Source organism: Crinia signifera, chromosome 2, assembly GCF_055691185.1.
Source record: "Crinia signifera chromosome 2, ASM5569118v1, whole genome shotgun sequence".
NCBI lineage: Eukaryota > Metazoa > Chordata > Amphibia > Anura > Myobatrachidae > Crinia > Crinia signifera.
The window spans coordinates 198,585,863-198,603,163 of record NC_139218.1 but is presented as its reverse complement, the minus strand read 5'-3'; the positions used below and the strand labels follow the sequence as shown (position 1 = coordinate 198,603,163).

Here is a 17,301-nt window from a genome sequence, read left to right as displayed (position 1 = left end):
AGAACAATATAGGTTCTGCTTACCCGCTTAATGTCCACCCTTGAGCTAGATGGTGATTTGATTCATCATGATAGTATTCAAGTTTGTAAGTGTATTGGATTAACCTATACTTAGCCAGCTGCTAGTTATTATTGGTGATACTTGTAAATAACTTGTCAGTTTCAACATACCTCTCTTCATGTAGGTGATGTACTTCATATAATGACACACATTTTTCAAGTGTTGATATAATGTACTCCAAAAAGGTAGAAAAAACAATAAAATTATATTTGTTGCCCTTCATTTTAGGTTCCGAGTTGATGCCCAAAGCTTTGTCAACAAGAATTATTGGTGGAATTTGGTGGTTTTTTACTCTCATTATCATATCATCATACACTGCCAACCTTGCTGCTTTCCTCACAGTGGAGAGGATGGAATCTGCTATAGACTCAGCAGATGACTTAGCAAGGCAGACAAAGATAGAGTATGGAACCGTCCTTGATGGATCCACCATGAACTTCTTTAAGGTAGGATGTCATCATGTGAACATTTAAGGTAGTTTTCTTAGATTTATTCTCTTAAGGTAAATATAACTTGTAAGTATAACAAAATGCATTTTATTCACAAGGAAGTAAAGACACTATTTGACTTGCCAATAAATATTAAAGTCTGCGTGTTACAGGTGCTGTTTTATACACTATACATAACTGACAGGTTTACACTTAAGTAAATATGGCTATCATAATGCTCCTTCACTTCTCTGCGGAAGGTCAAGTGACAGAAGCCATAGAGCCTGATGGATGCAGCTGCCATATTAAAATGTGCTAATACCGTAGAAGGCACCTTGTATGTTTAGGCACTAGAGAGGGGTTACAGTGCAAACTATCAGATTTTTGTACATGACTGAATCAGGCTTATAGTCAATGACAGGTTAACATAATTGGCCTGCAAAAATTCGACATGGCCTATTATGTCACAGCACATTAGCTGACTGCAGTCACAGCTTTTTCCAGACCATTCCATTAGAGCAGCAGTTCTTACACCGTGGGTCCTATCCTAACCACAAAGTGGGTCGTGACCATCTTTGTATGGGGTTTCAAACCCAAGTTGCTGACTGTCAGGAATGGTGGGGAGCCTACCAAAAATTGAGTGGTCCTCCCAGCCCCCCCCCCTGAAAAAATGGGAAAGTCCCCTGCTTTCTCTGGAGTTCTCCCTTTGCCACTCACAACAGTGTACAAGGAGGAGGCAGCAGAAAAGTAGGGAAGTATGCCTCAAGGGAAAGTATGTTAAGATCTTTGAAGTTCCACAGCAGCTACCTGCATTAACATTAAGTACAATAAGGATCCTCATAGACATCCTTGATTTTTGGATAGGCAGATTTGATGTAAGGGATCCACGAGGCAGGGGGATGGGGCACATTCGGGTGGGCAGTGTTTACATGTTCTCTAGGCTGCGAACATACGCAGCCTAGCAAACATATCTGAATCAGGCCCTCAATGTCCTAAAAAATGGAAAGGCTTCAGTTTTATGTGGGAATTTGTGAAGTCATTTATTTTATACTTTTGCATTGGACAAGAATAAAGAAGAGAAGTATGTCCTATATCGGTGCACCAATAAAGATTTTTAAAATTTAACTTTTATTGTGTTTATTTTAAGAACTGCGAGATAAAAAATACATATAACAACAAAACAAGGGTGGGATGACACTTCTTAAAAACTAAGGTGGCAGGCAGATGTTTGTGATAGAACCTGTTAAATGTGCTGATTCAACTTTAGAACAGTGTGTTTATGATTAAATGGGTTAGATTAGACCAAATAATCAGGTAAGTATGCGTAAGAGCGGGTATGACCTCTTTGAATTGATGCTCTATGTTCCGCAACTTCACTTATGCCAGTCAGAGCACAGTGTGTATCACTGATAGTGATAATCAGACAGTGGATTGGCATACACTTTAAAGTATTCACGGCGTATGGGTGAAAATCACTCTATCTCCAACAGGAGAATCCTAGTCTGAATCACTTAAGGAAAATAAGTCGTGGTACTGCACCACTAAATGAGAGATATCCCATAGGCTATATGATATGCCTAGTATGGGAGCCAGATAGGTAATGCGGTGCTACCTCCAAGTTATTCACTGTGCTAGTCCAGAGGAGTCGCCTCCAAGTGGACCGTAGCTGGCTGTAGTGAACGCCCTTAAAAGGGCTGTAGCGGCATAACACTGTTCAACAATATTTAGAATACATTAGTAAGAAAAATAACAAACAGGTGCAAACATCTGCCCGCACACCGCTAGCCAGCACGCGCTTCGCAGATTTTAGCTTCCTCAGGGCCCATAAAGTGTATGCCAATCCACTGTCTGATTATCACTATCAGTGATACACACTGTGCTCTGACTGGCATAAGTGAAGTTGCGGAACATAGAGCATCAATTCAAAGAGGTCATACCCGCTCTTACGCATACTTACCTGATTATTTGGACTAATCTAACCCATTTAATCATAAACACACTGTTCTAAAGTTGAATCAGCACATTTAACAGGTTCTATCACAAACATCTGCCTGCCACCTTAGTTTTTAAGAAGTGTCATCCCACGCTTGTTTTGTTGTTATATGTATTTTTTATCTCGCAGTTCATAAAATAAACACAATAAAAGTTACATTTTAAAAATCTTTATTGGTGCACCGATATAGGACATACTTCTCTTCTTTATTCTTGTCCAAATTTTTGTGCCTGAGGTAGCACACCCCCATTCGTACTACTGATTACTCCAGTTTATATTCTAATACTGAGGGGGTCCTCTAAATGTATATTGTTGTCTTGTGCGACCTACCACCAACCGCCCTATACTTTTGCATTGAAAATCCACATTTAAATTAATGATTCATCTTCTAACATTTTCAGCCTAAGTGGTTTGGTCCCTTAATACAGTGGCTCTCAACCTCGGTCCTCATGGACCCCCAACAGTGCATGTTTTCCAGGTCTCCACACAGAATCACAGGTGAATTAATAAGCTCCACCTGTGCATCTTTTAAAAAGTGTCAGTGAATAATGAGTGCAGCTGTGCACCTGCCGGGTGACCTGGAAAATGTGCACTGTTGGGGGGTCCTTAAGGACTGAGATTGAGAACCACTGCCTTAATATATGTCTATGTATAATAAATGTTAATGTTTTTGATTCTTTACTATGTACTGGGTTATAGATATATTAGCACTTTACTTGCTTTCTCAAATATTGCCCAACTTACACAATTGATAAAATTGTGGCACTGAGACATCATCCAAATTGATTAAACTGGGACTGTCTGACTAGCTCAGTCTAGGTTACTGAAATACAAACTCAAACAGGACTTTTTAAATCTAAAATGCCTTAGGGGAAATCTAATGTGTGGCAGGCAGGCCTAGAGAGAAGAATAATTTCTGGATCAAATTGTTGTACAAAAAATGGCGTCTGTGATTGTGCACATTCAGGGAGGCACAGTAATTATTCATTTTCTCTTCTCAGTGACTAGAGCTGCACAAGCTTACAATGTCATCACAAAGGATACTAAGAAGGGACTGACTTCGTAAATTGGAAGTGTAATTTGCTGTGCATAATGACCCTAGAAATGTCCTCATGTGTACATTTAGTAAATGAATTTGCCTCTTTTTCTATTTTTATTCTATTCTACTAAATTATGCAGACATCTTCCTTCAGCACGATACCAAGAAGTTATTTTTCTGCGTGTCCACTCAACATTTAATAGAGTGAAGGAGATCTGGCAGTCTCTGACCTAAAAGGGAGGGTGAGGATTTTGGGAAAGTAATATTGTAAGTGGAGAAATGTTTTCAGCTGCTCAGTAGTAAATGACTGTTCAATGAATGATATACAACAAGGCTAATAAATCACCCAGCTCCAGGGCAGCTGATCTCTCCATTGTCGATTTTATTAAATTAGAAACAGCACATAAATAAAAATCAGTTTAAATACCTCATCTTTATGCCAGTTCATTTGTGAACTTCTGGTCACTGCTATAATAATGATGATTGTTTCAGTAACATGAGTATAGCTCTATACTTGTCGGGTGTGCTTATAAGACCACACTGGCAAAACTGAAATATTTTCTTAATATCATCCAATGGATAAAGCTGGCACACAATGCAGCAAGGAACATTCACGGTAACAAATACAAATGTACATACCCACATTAAGAGGCAGATGTATTAAGCTTTGAAAAGGGATAAAATGGTGATAACGTGGAAGGTGATAACGCACAAGCCAATCAGCTGTGTTGTAAAAATGACAGTTAGGGGCTGATTGGCTGGTGTGTTATCACTTTCCACTTTATCACAAATTTATCACTTTCACTGGGCTTAATACATCTGCCCCTCAGTAAGTGGTGCCTAGCATGACACATGATATTCAGAGAACTACATTCTTGACAAGCAATTTAAAAATAATCGACTTAGTGGGTTATTGAAGTGTATAACCGACAGTAAAATGACAGTACTCTCCCATACTATACTGCCATAATATATATATATATATATATATATATATATATATATATAGCACAGAACGCCAAGCACTTCCTCCGTAAATAATGCTGTGTGGGTGCCCGCACCGGGGGGTATCATACAACAGATCAAGATGTGCAGCACTCCAGCCAAAATCATCCGAAAATAAGCTTTATTTGGAAACAACAACGTTTCAATATCAGGTCGATATTGTCATCAGGTTAAAATACATCATGAAACAGACACTTTAAATAGACAGTGAAATCTGTATCAGCTGGAGGTGCGTGCAGGAAACTCGCGCCAAACGTGTCCAAAGACAGCGTCAGCGTCTATCTCCGACACCCCCCCCCCACTGACACAGTGAGTATTACATCACCGGTTACCATGGAAGCAACAATAACAAAACACAATAGCCATCAGAAATAAGACATATTCCTGATCAGCCACAGAATAGAATAAATAGAAACATAAAAAAGGGGTGTCAGAGAAATGGCAATCGGCAGTGGTGCCTGTGGTCAGCAACATACACCAATTGACAACGATCGACATAATGTCGATATAAATCTAAATACATATGATGTAGATGCTGCACATCTTGATCTGTTATATATATATATATAGATATATATATATATATATATATATATATATATATCTATATATATATATATATATATATATATATATGCAGTTGTTAAGAAATTCCAACATTGACGCTGTTATTTACATCAGTCTTCAAATTGCAGAGTTCATTATATAAATTGCCATATTAGTACTCAAGCGCTGCTGGTGCAACTATAGTGCCCACATAATTCACAAGCAGATTGGTCAGCTACTGTTTAGATTCCTAACCTGGGTGCATGGACAAAATAACTACTTTGAATTGTGGGAAGGGGGGGGGGGGGGAGTCGTGCTGGGCAGGAACGTTATACACACATGGTATGAGTGACAGATCTGGCTAAATATATAAGAGATGTGCAAAGCCATCCCCCCCGCCCCCTGCACTACATGCCCAGTGATGACACCTCTACTATAAGGATATCACAAATTAGAGGCTTATTGTGATGCATTCCAGGGGAGCAGGAGACTGGAGTAGCATTGCCATCTCCTACCCAAACTTTGTAGTGGAACCGTTCTTCCCTTCAGGATAATGATATCAGTGCTGTAACATTAAATGTCTTTTAATTTTACTAAAAAACTTGAGACATATTCGGGTTGATTCAGAGTAAAACAAAAAATGGAGCACCTTTGCTAATGGATAAACCATATTGCAATACAGATTACTTTTTATTTTTTGCATGCAGTGAAAATATCATCTGCTTTTGCATGTAGTTCAGAAATACTAAACTACTTTATTTTTAATCTGCAATTGAAAGTTCAGCCAAAACAAATACAGATGGGGCAGGCCTCTTCTTTGCTGGTCGAATCGCCAGAACGTCACCGCTGGCGATCCACCAGCAGCCTGCCTCACCATCTGACTGAGACGCGCGTGCGTCTCACACGCACGTGCGTCTCAATCTCCGTCGGCGGGGCGACGGGAACCCTGTCCGTCTCCGCTTCAGGGAGACGGACAGGGTTAGGGGGGGTGCGGGCAAGTGGCGGGGACCCCGGGTGACCGCCGACTCTCGTGCGCGCGCGTCCCCTTCTCGCTGCCCCATCTGTACCTTCAACCTCAATATTGCACACATTTTCCTCATTTTGTGCAACATGGTTTCCCAAAGATGTAAATTTGCTCCTTTTTTACTTTGCTACTTAGTCACTTAGTACATATGGTTCAGTAACTGGAAAAATCAGTTTCTAGTGCCCTCTCTAGAATCAGAGATAAATGAAAATTAAGGTAGAGAAGCTTGTGCAGCCTCCATGAGTCCACCCCTCTTGCTTACTCATGTGTTGAGTAATCTCGTTGTGGTGTGACTGTATCATGTTCCTGGCGATTTCTGCAGTGATGCTAGACAGGTAAGTATTGTCTAAGGGTGCAGGGTAAGTAATTGTAGAACACTACTAGATTGATTGGTTTGCCTACTATGTAGTGCATATCCTACAGTATATAATAAAAGGCTAACACTCAATGGAGCAGCTCAAGAGCTGATCCATTCATGTGAGCACAGCCACGAGCTTTGACATTGTTGTTATGTTGTTCTGTCAGTTAATATTGATTTGAAATCGAATACACATCGCATTTGATGCTGATTCGATTCCAATGCGCAATCCCGCGGCATCAACATTGAATAGAAAAATAGACTGTGTAGGCAAGACTATATACTGTAGTACAGATCTGTACTATATAGTCCAAATCGAATGTGTGCACTGGGCTATGCGATTTTATCCAAATCAAATCGGGATTGAATAGAGAACGCATTGTAACTATGTTTATATATATATATATATATATATATATATATATATATATATATACACACTTAACATCGGCACTCACCTTTCCTAGTTTTGGGGTGCCCTATGGCTTGTGACCACATTGTTTAAACAGACATTGTAGGGGCTCTGCACACACTAAATTAACTGATAATAAATAGTGGAGATTTGGTTCATGAATTGATCAATGCATTTAAGCCTGCAGCCCCCTTCACGGGACCCCACTGTTCTGCAGGTCCTAACACTATCGCTGAAAATGGCTACAATACACATAGCTATCACATCAATGTTTGATTCCAGGCATGCTATATGGTCTAAGGCTCACAGCACACTTTGCTTTTATAGGTGAGCAGCTACCACCACACCTGTCACTAATCTTCTAGGGAAACATTGATGTGATAGCTATGTGTATTGTAGCCATTTTCAGCGATAGTGTTAGGACCTGCAGAACAGTGGGGTCCCGTGAAGGGGGCTGCAGGCTTAAATGCATTGATCAATTCATGAACCAAATCTCCACTATTTATTATCAGTTAATATCCATAGAAGAACAAGGCAGCACTTGCGGATTTGAAGGTGCAAAGAAAACTGTATTTACAAAACAAATGGTCACATCAGTTGCCCGACGTTTCGAGGCATGAAGCCCCTTTTTTTCACACCTTGAAAAAGGGACTTCGTGCCTTGAAACGTCGGGCAACTGATGTGACCATTTGTTTTGTAAATACAGTTTTCTTTGCACCTTCAAATCCGCGAGTGCCGCCTTGTTCTTCTACGGATATATATATATATATATATTACAGACAATGTCTAAAATGAATAACATCAGCAAAAGTGGCACATAGTAAAGTAAATGTCATGGAAGTATACAATTGAAGTACTCTAGCTTGTATTATTAGTCCACAGATAAAAATGTTGAGGTTCAAAGTTCATAATGAAACACCTGTTTTATGGCTTCTTACTTCCATGTCTGCTACTAATGCACTGTCAAGACCAAGAAAAATATGGCTTTTAAAACAACCAACAATATGTTGATATTGATCAAGGTAGCTAAGATAGTCTACCACTGTATCTTCTTAATTACTACCAGCCATCTCCAAGGACACTGCAACCTCTACTTGTATTTGTATAAGAATTATGAGGGCAAAAAGGTATTTATTAATAGAGAGAGAGAGAAAGAGTGAGAGAGAGAGAATGACTTCAATAGGTTATAGACCTGTACAATCACAACAAACACAGGCACCAAAAGAGCATTCCCTAGTGTGACTACTGTAGTTATTAACATGAACCTTATAATGTGCATAATAATAGGGTTATTATTTATAATACAGTATAGTATTTTCGTGCTCTACTTTATGTAATAAAAATGTTTTCCCTTCTAGTTAAAACCATATTGCCAATATATTTTCTTTAACTGTGATTTTATTAATTCTATATTATACTGTAAATGGTTAAAATTTAGATTAATGTTGATTTACTGTATACAGTACAGTATATCACATTTTGTATGACTGACATTTTACCACTATGCCACATGTTCTTTCACCATAACTGTAGCAAGAGTTGACAGCACCCATTTAGCATAAATCAGTTCCTTCTAGTGTAGTTTAGTGCCCATCTGAATATTTATATCTGTAATATTTATATCAGCAGGACTACAAAACTATTGATAGCTAAACAACACGAGTATTAATAATAATATTTTTATTTATATATAATTTTGCAATAGGACTCAAGGCGCTTAATTATTATATTTATTATTTATAATCCAACAAAACGGTTACATAGCACCATAAGGTGGAAAAGAGGCCACAAGATGCATAAGTTCAGACCAATATCATTAAATGTATAGGGAAACATTTTACCTCATTCTTATTAACTGGTATTTGCTGTATGATATGTCAATAGGATATGTTTAGCTGAAACACATAATAATTTGATTTCAAATTTTTTAACGAAAATGCACAGTACAGATGGGCAGCTCTCAATGGCTCTGCTCCTGGCGATAGAACACCAATCGCACCCCTTTCTCAAGAATCCCTATGCTGGCTCCCCGCAGCTCCCACGCAGCCCCCACTTCCTGCCCCTACTCCCTACCCTTCTCCTTGAAGCAGAGACAGGCAGGGAAGCCGCTCCCCATCACCTTGCTGAAAGGGATGCAAGAGCATGTGAGACGCTCGTGCATCTCCGTCCGATGGAGCTCTTGTCCACCAGCCTGTGCCAGCTCAGGTCATATGGCAATCCTGCAGGCTGGCTGACAGGCACTCCATCTGCAGGTCATTGAATCTCATGTGTGATTTAAACCCCATACACTCTAGACCAGCGGTGGCCAAACCAGTCCTTGAGATCTCCCAACAGATCATGTTTGCCAGACCACCTGTGGATCTATAGAATGCATTGTTTAGGAATGAATGCAGCATTTTTGAAAATGTGACAGTTCGTAACTGTCCCTGCACCTGTGCACCAGCTAGTTGGTCTGGAAAACGTGACCTGTTGGTAGATCTCGAGGGTTGGTTTGACCACCCCTGCACTAAATGATACATTGTTAACAAAATATTTATTGTTAACAATATATTGTTCTTATTGTGTAGTGTGTGGACTTAATATTGCCCCTCATCTGTGATGAAAGCACAGTGTTGGCTATATCGCCAAGGATGCATGCCAGCTGCAGGGACTAGTGACATCAATGAACAATATCAATAACTAAATCGTTCAGTGAGTATGTGCAATATCGTTGACCAGGAGCTTTAACGATATCGTTAAGTATATAATTCATTAATCTCATTGGCTAGTGTGTATGGGGCTGTACTCTTGCCTCATGCAGATGCCTAATTTTCGTTTTGCCACTAAGGGGCCTACAGTGTTCATTATGCTTATTATTGAGGGAAACATAGCTTTCGTGTGGAAACAGCTTATCCAAAGATCAGATGTCCTCGTGAATACTTCACCACTGCTTTAGCATAGGTGAAACTTAGCCCTACTAAGTCTGACTTTTGTCAACACACGTGCAAGTTCTGGCAGAAGGAACCATGCAGTGCCAGAGAGAAAAATGGATCCCTCTTAGTGCCAGGTCAGTTCCAATAGTTAAAAGCAGTAGGGGTTCAGAAACAAATGCCATCTGGAAATGTTTACATGGTCATGCTCCAAAAATGGAGTATTTTTCTGGAGCTTTATGATTTAAGTTCCCTATATTAGTGTATGAATATAGCAGGCCAGATCGAAGCTAAAAGGTAGACAGGAGATATCAGTGATATCTTATAAAATAAGTAATAATGGAAAGAACCCTAAAACCTCTTGGTTTATGGGCACCAAGTCTGCTACGATTGACTGCAGACTTGGTGCCCAGAGAGAAGCCTGCACTAATAAGTAAGAATCCCCAAATCTTGTTATTGGTAAAAAATATGGTTTGCTCTATTTTCTCTATGTATAACACCCTGGTGATCCCTAACAACCTGCTAGAATTACAAGTCAAAGAAACAAAACCTGTTTAACAAAGATAGTTAACTCTCCCAAAAATGGCAATATTTTGGACATGACCTAAAAGCAGCACATAGCATGTATCTCCTTTTGCTTAACAGCCTCTGAAAAGTTTAACATTTAATTTATTTTTATTTAATTTGTCTGGTAGAAGGAAGCATTCGAAATTCATTACTATTAACAATCATGTATTTTTCGGAATGGTGGATAAATGTTTGTTAACAGGAAATACTGTATTTTAAAGGTTGCATTTTTCATTAGGAAAAAGGATACAGTATAAAATAAAAAAAAATGATAGAAGTGTTGGTAAACATTTTCATTTCTTGTTTTGCTAAAATACAGGTATTATCTGGTATAAAGTGACCGAAGGTTCTTCAGGGTATATTCACTAAAGCTTCTAAAATTGAAAATAAGAGATGTTGCCCATAGCAACCAATACGATTCTGTCAATCATTTTCTAGAATGCAAGACAAATGATAGACATAATCTGATATTATTAACCTCTTATATTTTTGAAAATTTTCCCCTAAATTCCTCACACAAATAATCACAATTTGCCATTATTATTATTATTATTATTATATTTGTATTTATAAGGCGCCACAAGTGGTAAGCAGCGCCGTACTGTACATATAGAACACATTAGAACAGTACAAGTACAGGTTAAACAGAACTAGACATAACAATGACAGAAGATCAAAACAGAGCACAATTAACAGCACAAATCGTAATACAGCTGAGATATAGGGAAGTGATTGAGAGTAGATGCAGGTGTAGATTGCAGGTGAGTGATGCTGCTTTCCCACTGCAGACCCGTTTTAAGTACTGGTATTTTTAAACGGTATTAGCATTCCCACTGCAGCAGATTACCATTTTAAATACCGTTTAAGTACCATTCCCATTGCAGGTAAAACGTTTTTAATCCCCTTGTGTCCCCTTGTACCTGTCCTGCCCCCCCCTCCCCCCTTACCTGCCAGCTGGTACCCTCGCTTCCTCCCTCCCTTGTACCCCTCTCCCCCCTGCCCTGGTACCTTGCTCTCCTGTACCCCCCTCCCCCCCTGCCCTGGTACCTTGCTCCCCCGTACCCCCCTCCCCCACTGCCCTGGTACCTTGCTCCCTCGTACCCCCCTCCACCCTGCCCTGGTACCTTGCTCCCCCCCGTACCCCCCTCCCCCCCTGTCCTGGTACCTTGCTCCGGAGCAGTGCAGTAGGCAGTGAGTCGGCAGGTCCCCCACTGATGCAGACAGCAGGGGCACTGGGGGCACTGGGGATCCAGGCAGGTCCATGCTCAGGAGGAGGAAGGTCCCTGCCATGAATGGGAAATAGCGGAGACGCTCATTTAATACGTGCATATTTAATTAACGGCTCATTATATATTCGCATATTTAATGAGCGGCTCCGCTATTTCCCATTTGCGGCAGGGAACCGTAATGACAGAAATGACAGAAATGACAATCTCCTAATGGACCTTCCTCTGCTTCCTCCTCCCACACTACTTCCCCATCCTCCAGGACAGGTACCAGGGGAGGGGGAAGTAGTTTGGGATGTTAAATACCGTTTAAGAGGCATTCCCACTGCCTCAAAAACGGTATTTTACCGTGTAGAACTCTGCTTTTGAAACGGGTTGAAATACCGGTTAACTTTAACCGGTATTTCAACTCTGGCGCTTTCCCACTGCAGCCTTAAACTGTAAATTGCGCTGAAAAATCTGCAATTTACCATTTTAGACCTGCAGTGGGAAAGAGGCATAAGAGAGCTGTAGTTGAAATGCAAGAAGGGTGCTGTGAGAACAGGAGGGAAGCGGGAAACCACTTAATAGAAACAGGACTAAACTAATTTATCTGTCCTGTCTCTATTAAAAACAGATTGGTCTTGCACATTGATTGACAAACCTTGCATTGAAAGAACCAACACCAGTAACTGGATGTTGTATGTAGAAGATTAGTTTTTAGTATCTTTGTTGCATTTTGCTCTCATAGGCTTTAACATGTACAGGTGGTGGCAGCAGAGACCTGTTCAACAGATGTTGCAAAACTGCATCTAAAGCAACAATCCCTCACAGAAGTTTTCTTTCTTTCTTTTTTTTTCTTTTATAAATAGCAAGTTAAGTACCTTTTAAGCATACATCTGCTTCATTTTTGTTAGCTACTGTATACTCCTATAATTCATTATTTTCTTTTAAAATATACAGTATGTAGTTGCCAGACTGAGAAACAGCGATGCAACTGTCAGGGTCAGTGCCAAGAGGGACATCTATAGGCAAAGTCACCAACGGACCGACTTGCAAAGGGTCCTGCGATCCTTAGAGAAGCAATAATAATTGCTCCTGTATAATGCTTAATATTAGGGCATAAAGTGGTCATGCAGAGGTGGGGGAACTCATTTCTCCATGCCACCTAATTAACCCCCCCCCCCCCCATTAGGCAGAGGCAGGCCAGTGGTAGGGTTTTCGGCATCCCCCTGCAAACTAGAATGCTTTTCTTTGAGAATTCCACCCCGTTCCCCCTCACTTTAACCCCTGCTTAAGATTTAAATACAGGCAGCCTCTATACGATATAGCAGCTGAGATAATCAGTGCCAGCGAGCTGGATTAAGTGGGTGGTGCATATGAGGCCTGTGGCTTGGATTCAGTTTTGTCTCAGAGTCATTCCACCTTGTACATCTCTTTCTATTGGTTTCATACATGCCTTGCCCTCTTAACCATTTTTACCTATGTTCCTTTCCCATATGTACTTCTTCCTACTCCCCATAGGTTCTTCTGCCGGCTTCCCATATATACAAACCCCCTCTTTCTCCTCATCTGTATCCATTATTGTGTCCTTTGCTCCCCCGTCCTCCTAATTTACATTCACTTTTGTGTTCTCGCCTATCCAGCTGTGTAAATTATTGTGCTCTTAATCCCCCTCCTCATCTTCACCTGTGTCTATTATTGTGTTCTCACCACCGTACTTACCTGTATATATTATTGTGGTCCTGATTCAGAGATGGGCACAGATCACAGAGCTGTTGCATCTTTGTATGTTAATTGTGCAGTAGGTTATGCATAAACAAATGCCTCTTGCCAGCTACTCTTTAGAGAATGAGCCCATATACTCCATGGTGGGCCCAGGAAAAAAAGAACAATTTATGATCCACACCAGTTGGTGACAGGGCTACAATCTGCTAGTCTGGGCAGCATTGGGCACCTTTGTCCTCAGAGGCCCCAGTGCAATGCATCTGCTAGACCAATGGTAGTTCTGTCTCTACCAAGGGTTCCAATAACTAAAGGCACTTTGCACTCTATGCTGTAGCAAGGCACACTCATAAGATGAAGTTTGTTTTGAGGCAATGGAGGGAGGGGGAAAAGCAGCAGACCCTAAGCGCACAAACACTATTTCAAAAGATAAAAAAAGGAAGAACGATCGCACTGTGGGAAAACAGGTCATCAGACTTTATTTCTCTGTTTGGATACATTGAGGATGCCGCTGCCACTTCCCTACCCACAAATGGCATCAGACTGTCTGAAGCCAGACTGTATCATGTGTTGCAGGACCTATTTGCGCATATACACAATTAGTACATTAAGGCACATAGCCCACCTCCATCCATAGTGTTCATTCTAGCACCCGCCATATTTGAAAACCTACGCAGTTCCTCTTCCCTGCCTGGGGTGTCGCTGTCTGCTGTGGTGTTTCTAGCACAGGTCTGGTTTGCATATCATGGCTGATATACAGATCACACTGTGCTAGAAGCACTACAGCAGACAACGACACCCCAGGCAAGGAAGAGGAACTGCATAGGTTTTCAAATATGGCGGGTGCTAGAATGAAGACTAATCCGTACCCAAATAAGGCGCAAAGTTTGATTAATGATGGCAGTCGCATTAAGGATTTGGATTGACAGTGATGGTTTGTGTGAGGTAAAGTGGTGGGAGTCAGACACAGCCATGTCATGACCATTTTGGGTGAGTGTCTGCATTTTCATTGACAATGGATCTGGTGGCACACTTCCATAACATAGGGTTGCTCAGATGATCGATGGTTTGACCGATGTGCATCCTTGTATGCAACAGAAGGATTAGAGATTTCCCCAGTGGGCAGCAATGACACATTCCTTTATTGGGGTGTCATAATACTGTCCTCTTCTTGTCAATGTGTGTGTGTGTCTGTGAGAGAGAGAGAGAGAGAGAGCGTGTATGCTGTACAGTGTGTGTCTGTATCTTTCCCTCAAACACTGAGGTAATTACTACTCTATGCTGAGAAACGTAGTGAGAGATCAAATGCAGTCTATAAACCTATTGACCCAGTGCCCTCAGAGAGTTTTTCAATACAAAGAAAATTAAAATTCACAGCCATGGATAACCAGAACAGCCATGCATCACATTAAGAGAAAAATCTGGCATGCACACTCTTATTCTGCATTAAAATATCTTTCAGGTTTTATTAAACTGAACATGCTGAAAAAGAATTAACTCCTTAAGACCATAAATGTATTTGTTATCTCAAATGTTTGGTATAGGGTATAGTTAAATAAGTGTAATTCTTAACATCAGGTTGTTGGCCCTCATTCTGATGGCTCGAAAAGCAGCATTCATTTTCTGCTTTGCGAGCCTTATAGCGCCGCCCACCATGCATCCGAACGCTCGCCCCCTGCTATTTGCCAATTTTCCCCGCTGCGATGTGAATGGATGTTTTGCATAAACATCCATTTGCAGCTTTGCATAGGTGCCTAAAATGTTTTGATGGTCGCCGACCATTGAATAATTTCTGAAGTGCTCGCTAATCTAAGTCAATGTCTAGATTAGTGGCAACTGCTCTGTAAACAGGGCAGACAGCTGACATCTGGTGACATCAGCTGCCCGCCCACAGAGGTTTGGTAGCCACTGGCATGGGAATGCCCAGTGTTTTCCTGGGAGCACCCCACTTCTTGGGTAGGTCCAGGAAATGCAGTGAATGCCCCCTACCCACCTCCTACACACCCAGTGGCATAACAATAGCCCCGCAGACCCGGCGGATGTGGGGAGGCGCTGAGTAGGTGTGGGCGCCGGGGGTCTGTGGGGCTAACTGCACTGCTGCCTTACCCCGCTGGTGCTAGTGCTGCTTGCCATTGCCATTGCCGCCGCCGGGTGTGTGGCCGGGATCTGCACATCTACTAGTCTGCGGTCCCAGCTCTCCTCTTACCTAGCTCCTGCAGTGCTCAGGGAAAAAAAACCTATTATAATAAAGATATTTTTTCATTAGCACTGCAGGAGGCAGCCAGGAGGAGAGCCGGGACTGCAGACTAGTAGATCTGGCGGGTCTCGGCCACACATCTGGGGGCGGCGGCGGCAAAGACAAGCAGCACCAGGGGAGGGGCTTAATTTAACCGGGGGGGGGGGGGGCACCGCCGGAAGTAATGGCGGGGGGTCGCTGTTGTAATAGTTTTGCCACTGTGCACACCTCTGCTGCATTACTATAATAGTATCCGAGGGCACCCACAGTGAAGACCTGCATATGTGCATGTTAGCTTATGCGCATGTGCAGATATTCAAGATCAGTCACCATTGCGGATTTGCAAAGTAGCAAACCATTCAGAATAAGGGCCATTGTGTAATATTGATTATACTGTACAGTGTATCTATATAATAAATATTTTACTTAACATTTACACTCTTTGGGGGACATTAAAAAATTCCCTTTTTTTCACCTAGCGCCCTCCAAAAACACAACTTTAGTATTTAATTGCACCTATTTAATTGCTTGTATTAAGTAATTTTTCATAGACACAGTTTTACTTTTTTTAAAGTGAACCATATTGGCAAAAATTACTAAAAAAACGGGGGGAACTGAGCTGCAATTCATGAGTTATTTTCCAAATTGACTGTGTGAGTTATTTGCCAAATTGACTGTGTGAGTTATTTGCCGAATTGACTGTGTCAATTTTTTTCACTAGTCAACACTTTGAGTGAATAGGTTGAATCTAAAAATTGATCTAAAAGCTGTGAATTATAAATTCAATCTAAAAACTGCGAAGAGTGGCGTTTCTTCGACTTCTCAAAAAATTACACTTAATTGAATACCCCTTTTGTCTCTATTCTCTGCACAATCTTTGTCAGTTTCTTCAACAAAATTTGTGTTTATCCATTAAAATATCTGTACTCAAACTGTATTAACATATAAATACACTGTATATGCTGCTAGCTAAATATAGTCCATTAAATGTATATGCTAATACTGTATTATTCTGCATTGCAAGACAATTGTGAAAAGACTAAAGGGCCTATTTTATCATGACATATTTCTAAGCTATTATAATGATACATTTGATTTCAAGGCAGACCTTGAGCTATTGTCTATCCTGTCAACATTACAGGAGCTCATTGTAGTTGACATGTTAACTGGTTAAACATTATAATCTGTCTGTTAACTGAGTGTCATTGTGCATCAATCAGCCCCATTAGCATCACTTTTGAGTCACTAGATTTAAGGGTCATGCTGATTAGACTGCAGGTGCATGTTGTTTACTTGTGCTGCACCCACCCTATGGCATGCCCTTCCGTGCTCAATAAGACTCTCTACTAGCCTCCAAACTTTCAAGCGTTCCCTGCAAACTCACCTCTTCAGGCAAGCCTATCAAATTTAGTTACCACCCACATAACCCTCAGAGGCACTCATGTATTATATAGCTTCCCTTCTGGACCTGCAAGGTGGTGGGACTGCTATGCTATTACTGGTGCCTGTCCTTGTGTTACCCTCCTATTTCCCTATAGATTGTAAGCTTGCAGCAGGGCCCTCCTACCTCCATGTCTGTCTGTTTTACCCAGTTTGTTCTTTCAGTGTTGTCAACATTTGTAAGCGCAATGGAATCTGCTGCGCTATATAAAAAAAAATGTAAGTAAATAAATAATAATTATAATAATAATAATAAATTAATGTGTGTGCATATGCAAAAGCCTGTCACTGTGGTATTGGAATCTCACAGTGAGAGATTGATACTTTTTCAAATTGACTGCTATGGTTTGGAGT

At 40.9% G+C, this 17,301-nt stretch overlaps 1 protein-coding gene across 2 annotated transcripts in view; it reads left to right on the top strand.

Annotated features, from left to right (window-relative positions):
* Window positions 1-17,301, top strand: part of GRIK3 (glutamate ionotropic receptor kainate type subunit 3) — a 524,589-nt gene that overhangs the window by 494,126 nt on the left and 13,162 nt on the right. For both annotated transcript variants that reach the window (XR_014470426.1, XM_083173547.1), the window contains exon 13: window positions 289-506. Coding sequence is in view for 1 of the 2 variants with exons in the window: in XM_083173547.1 (XP_083029673.1) it covers window positions 289-506 (218 nt within the window). In the remaining variant the exon portion in view is untranslated. The remainder of the gene's footprint in view (window positions 1-288; window positions 507-17,301) is intronic.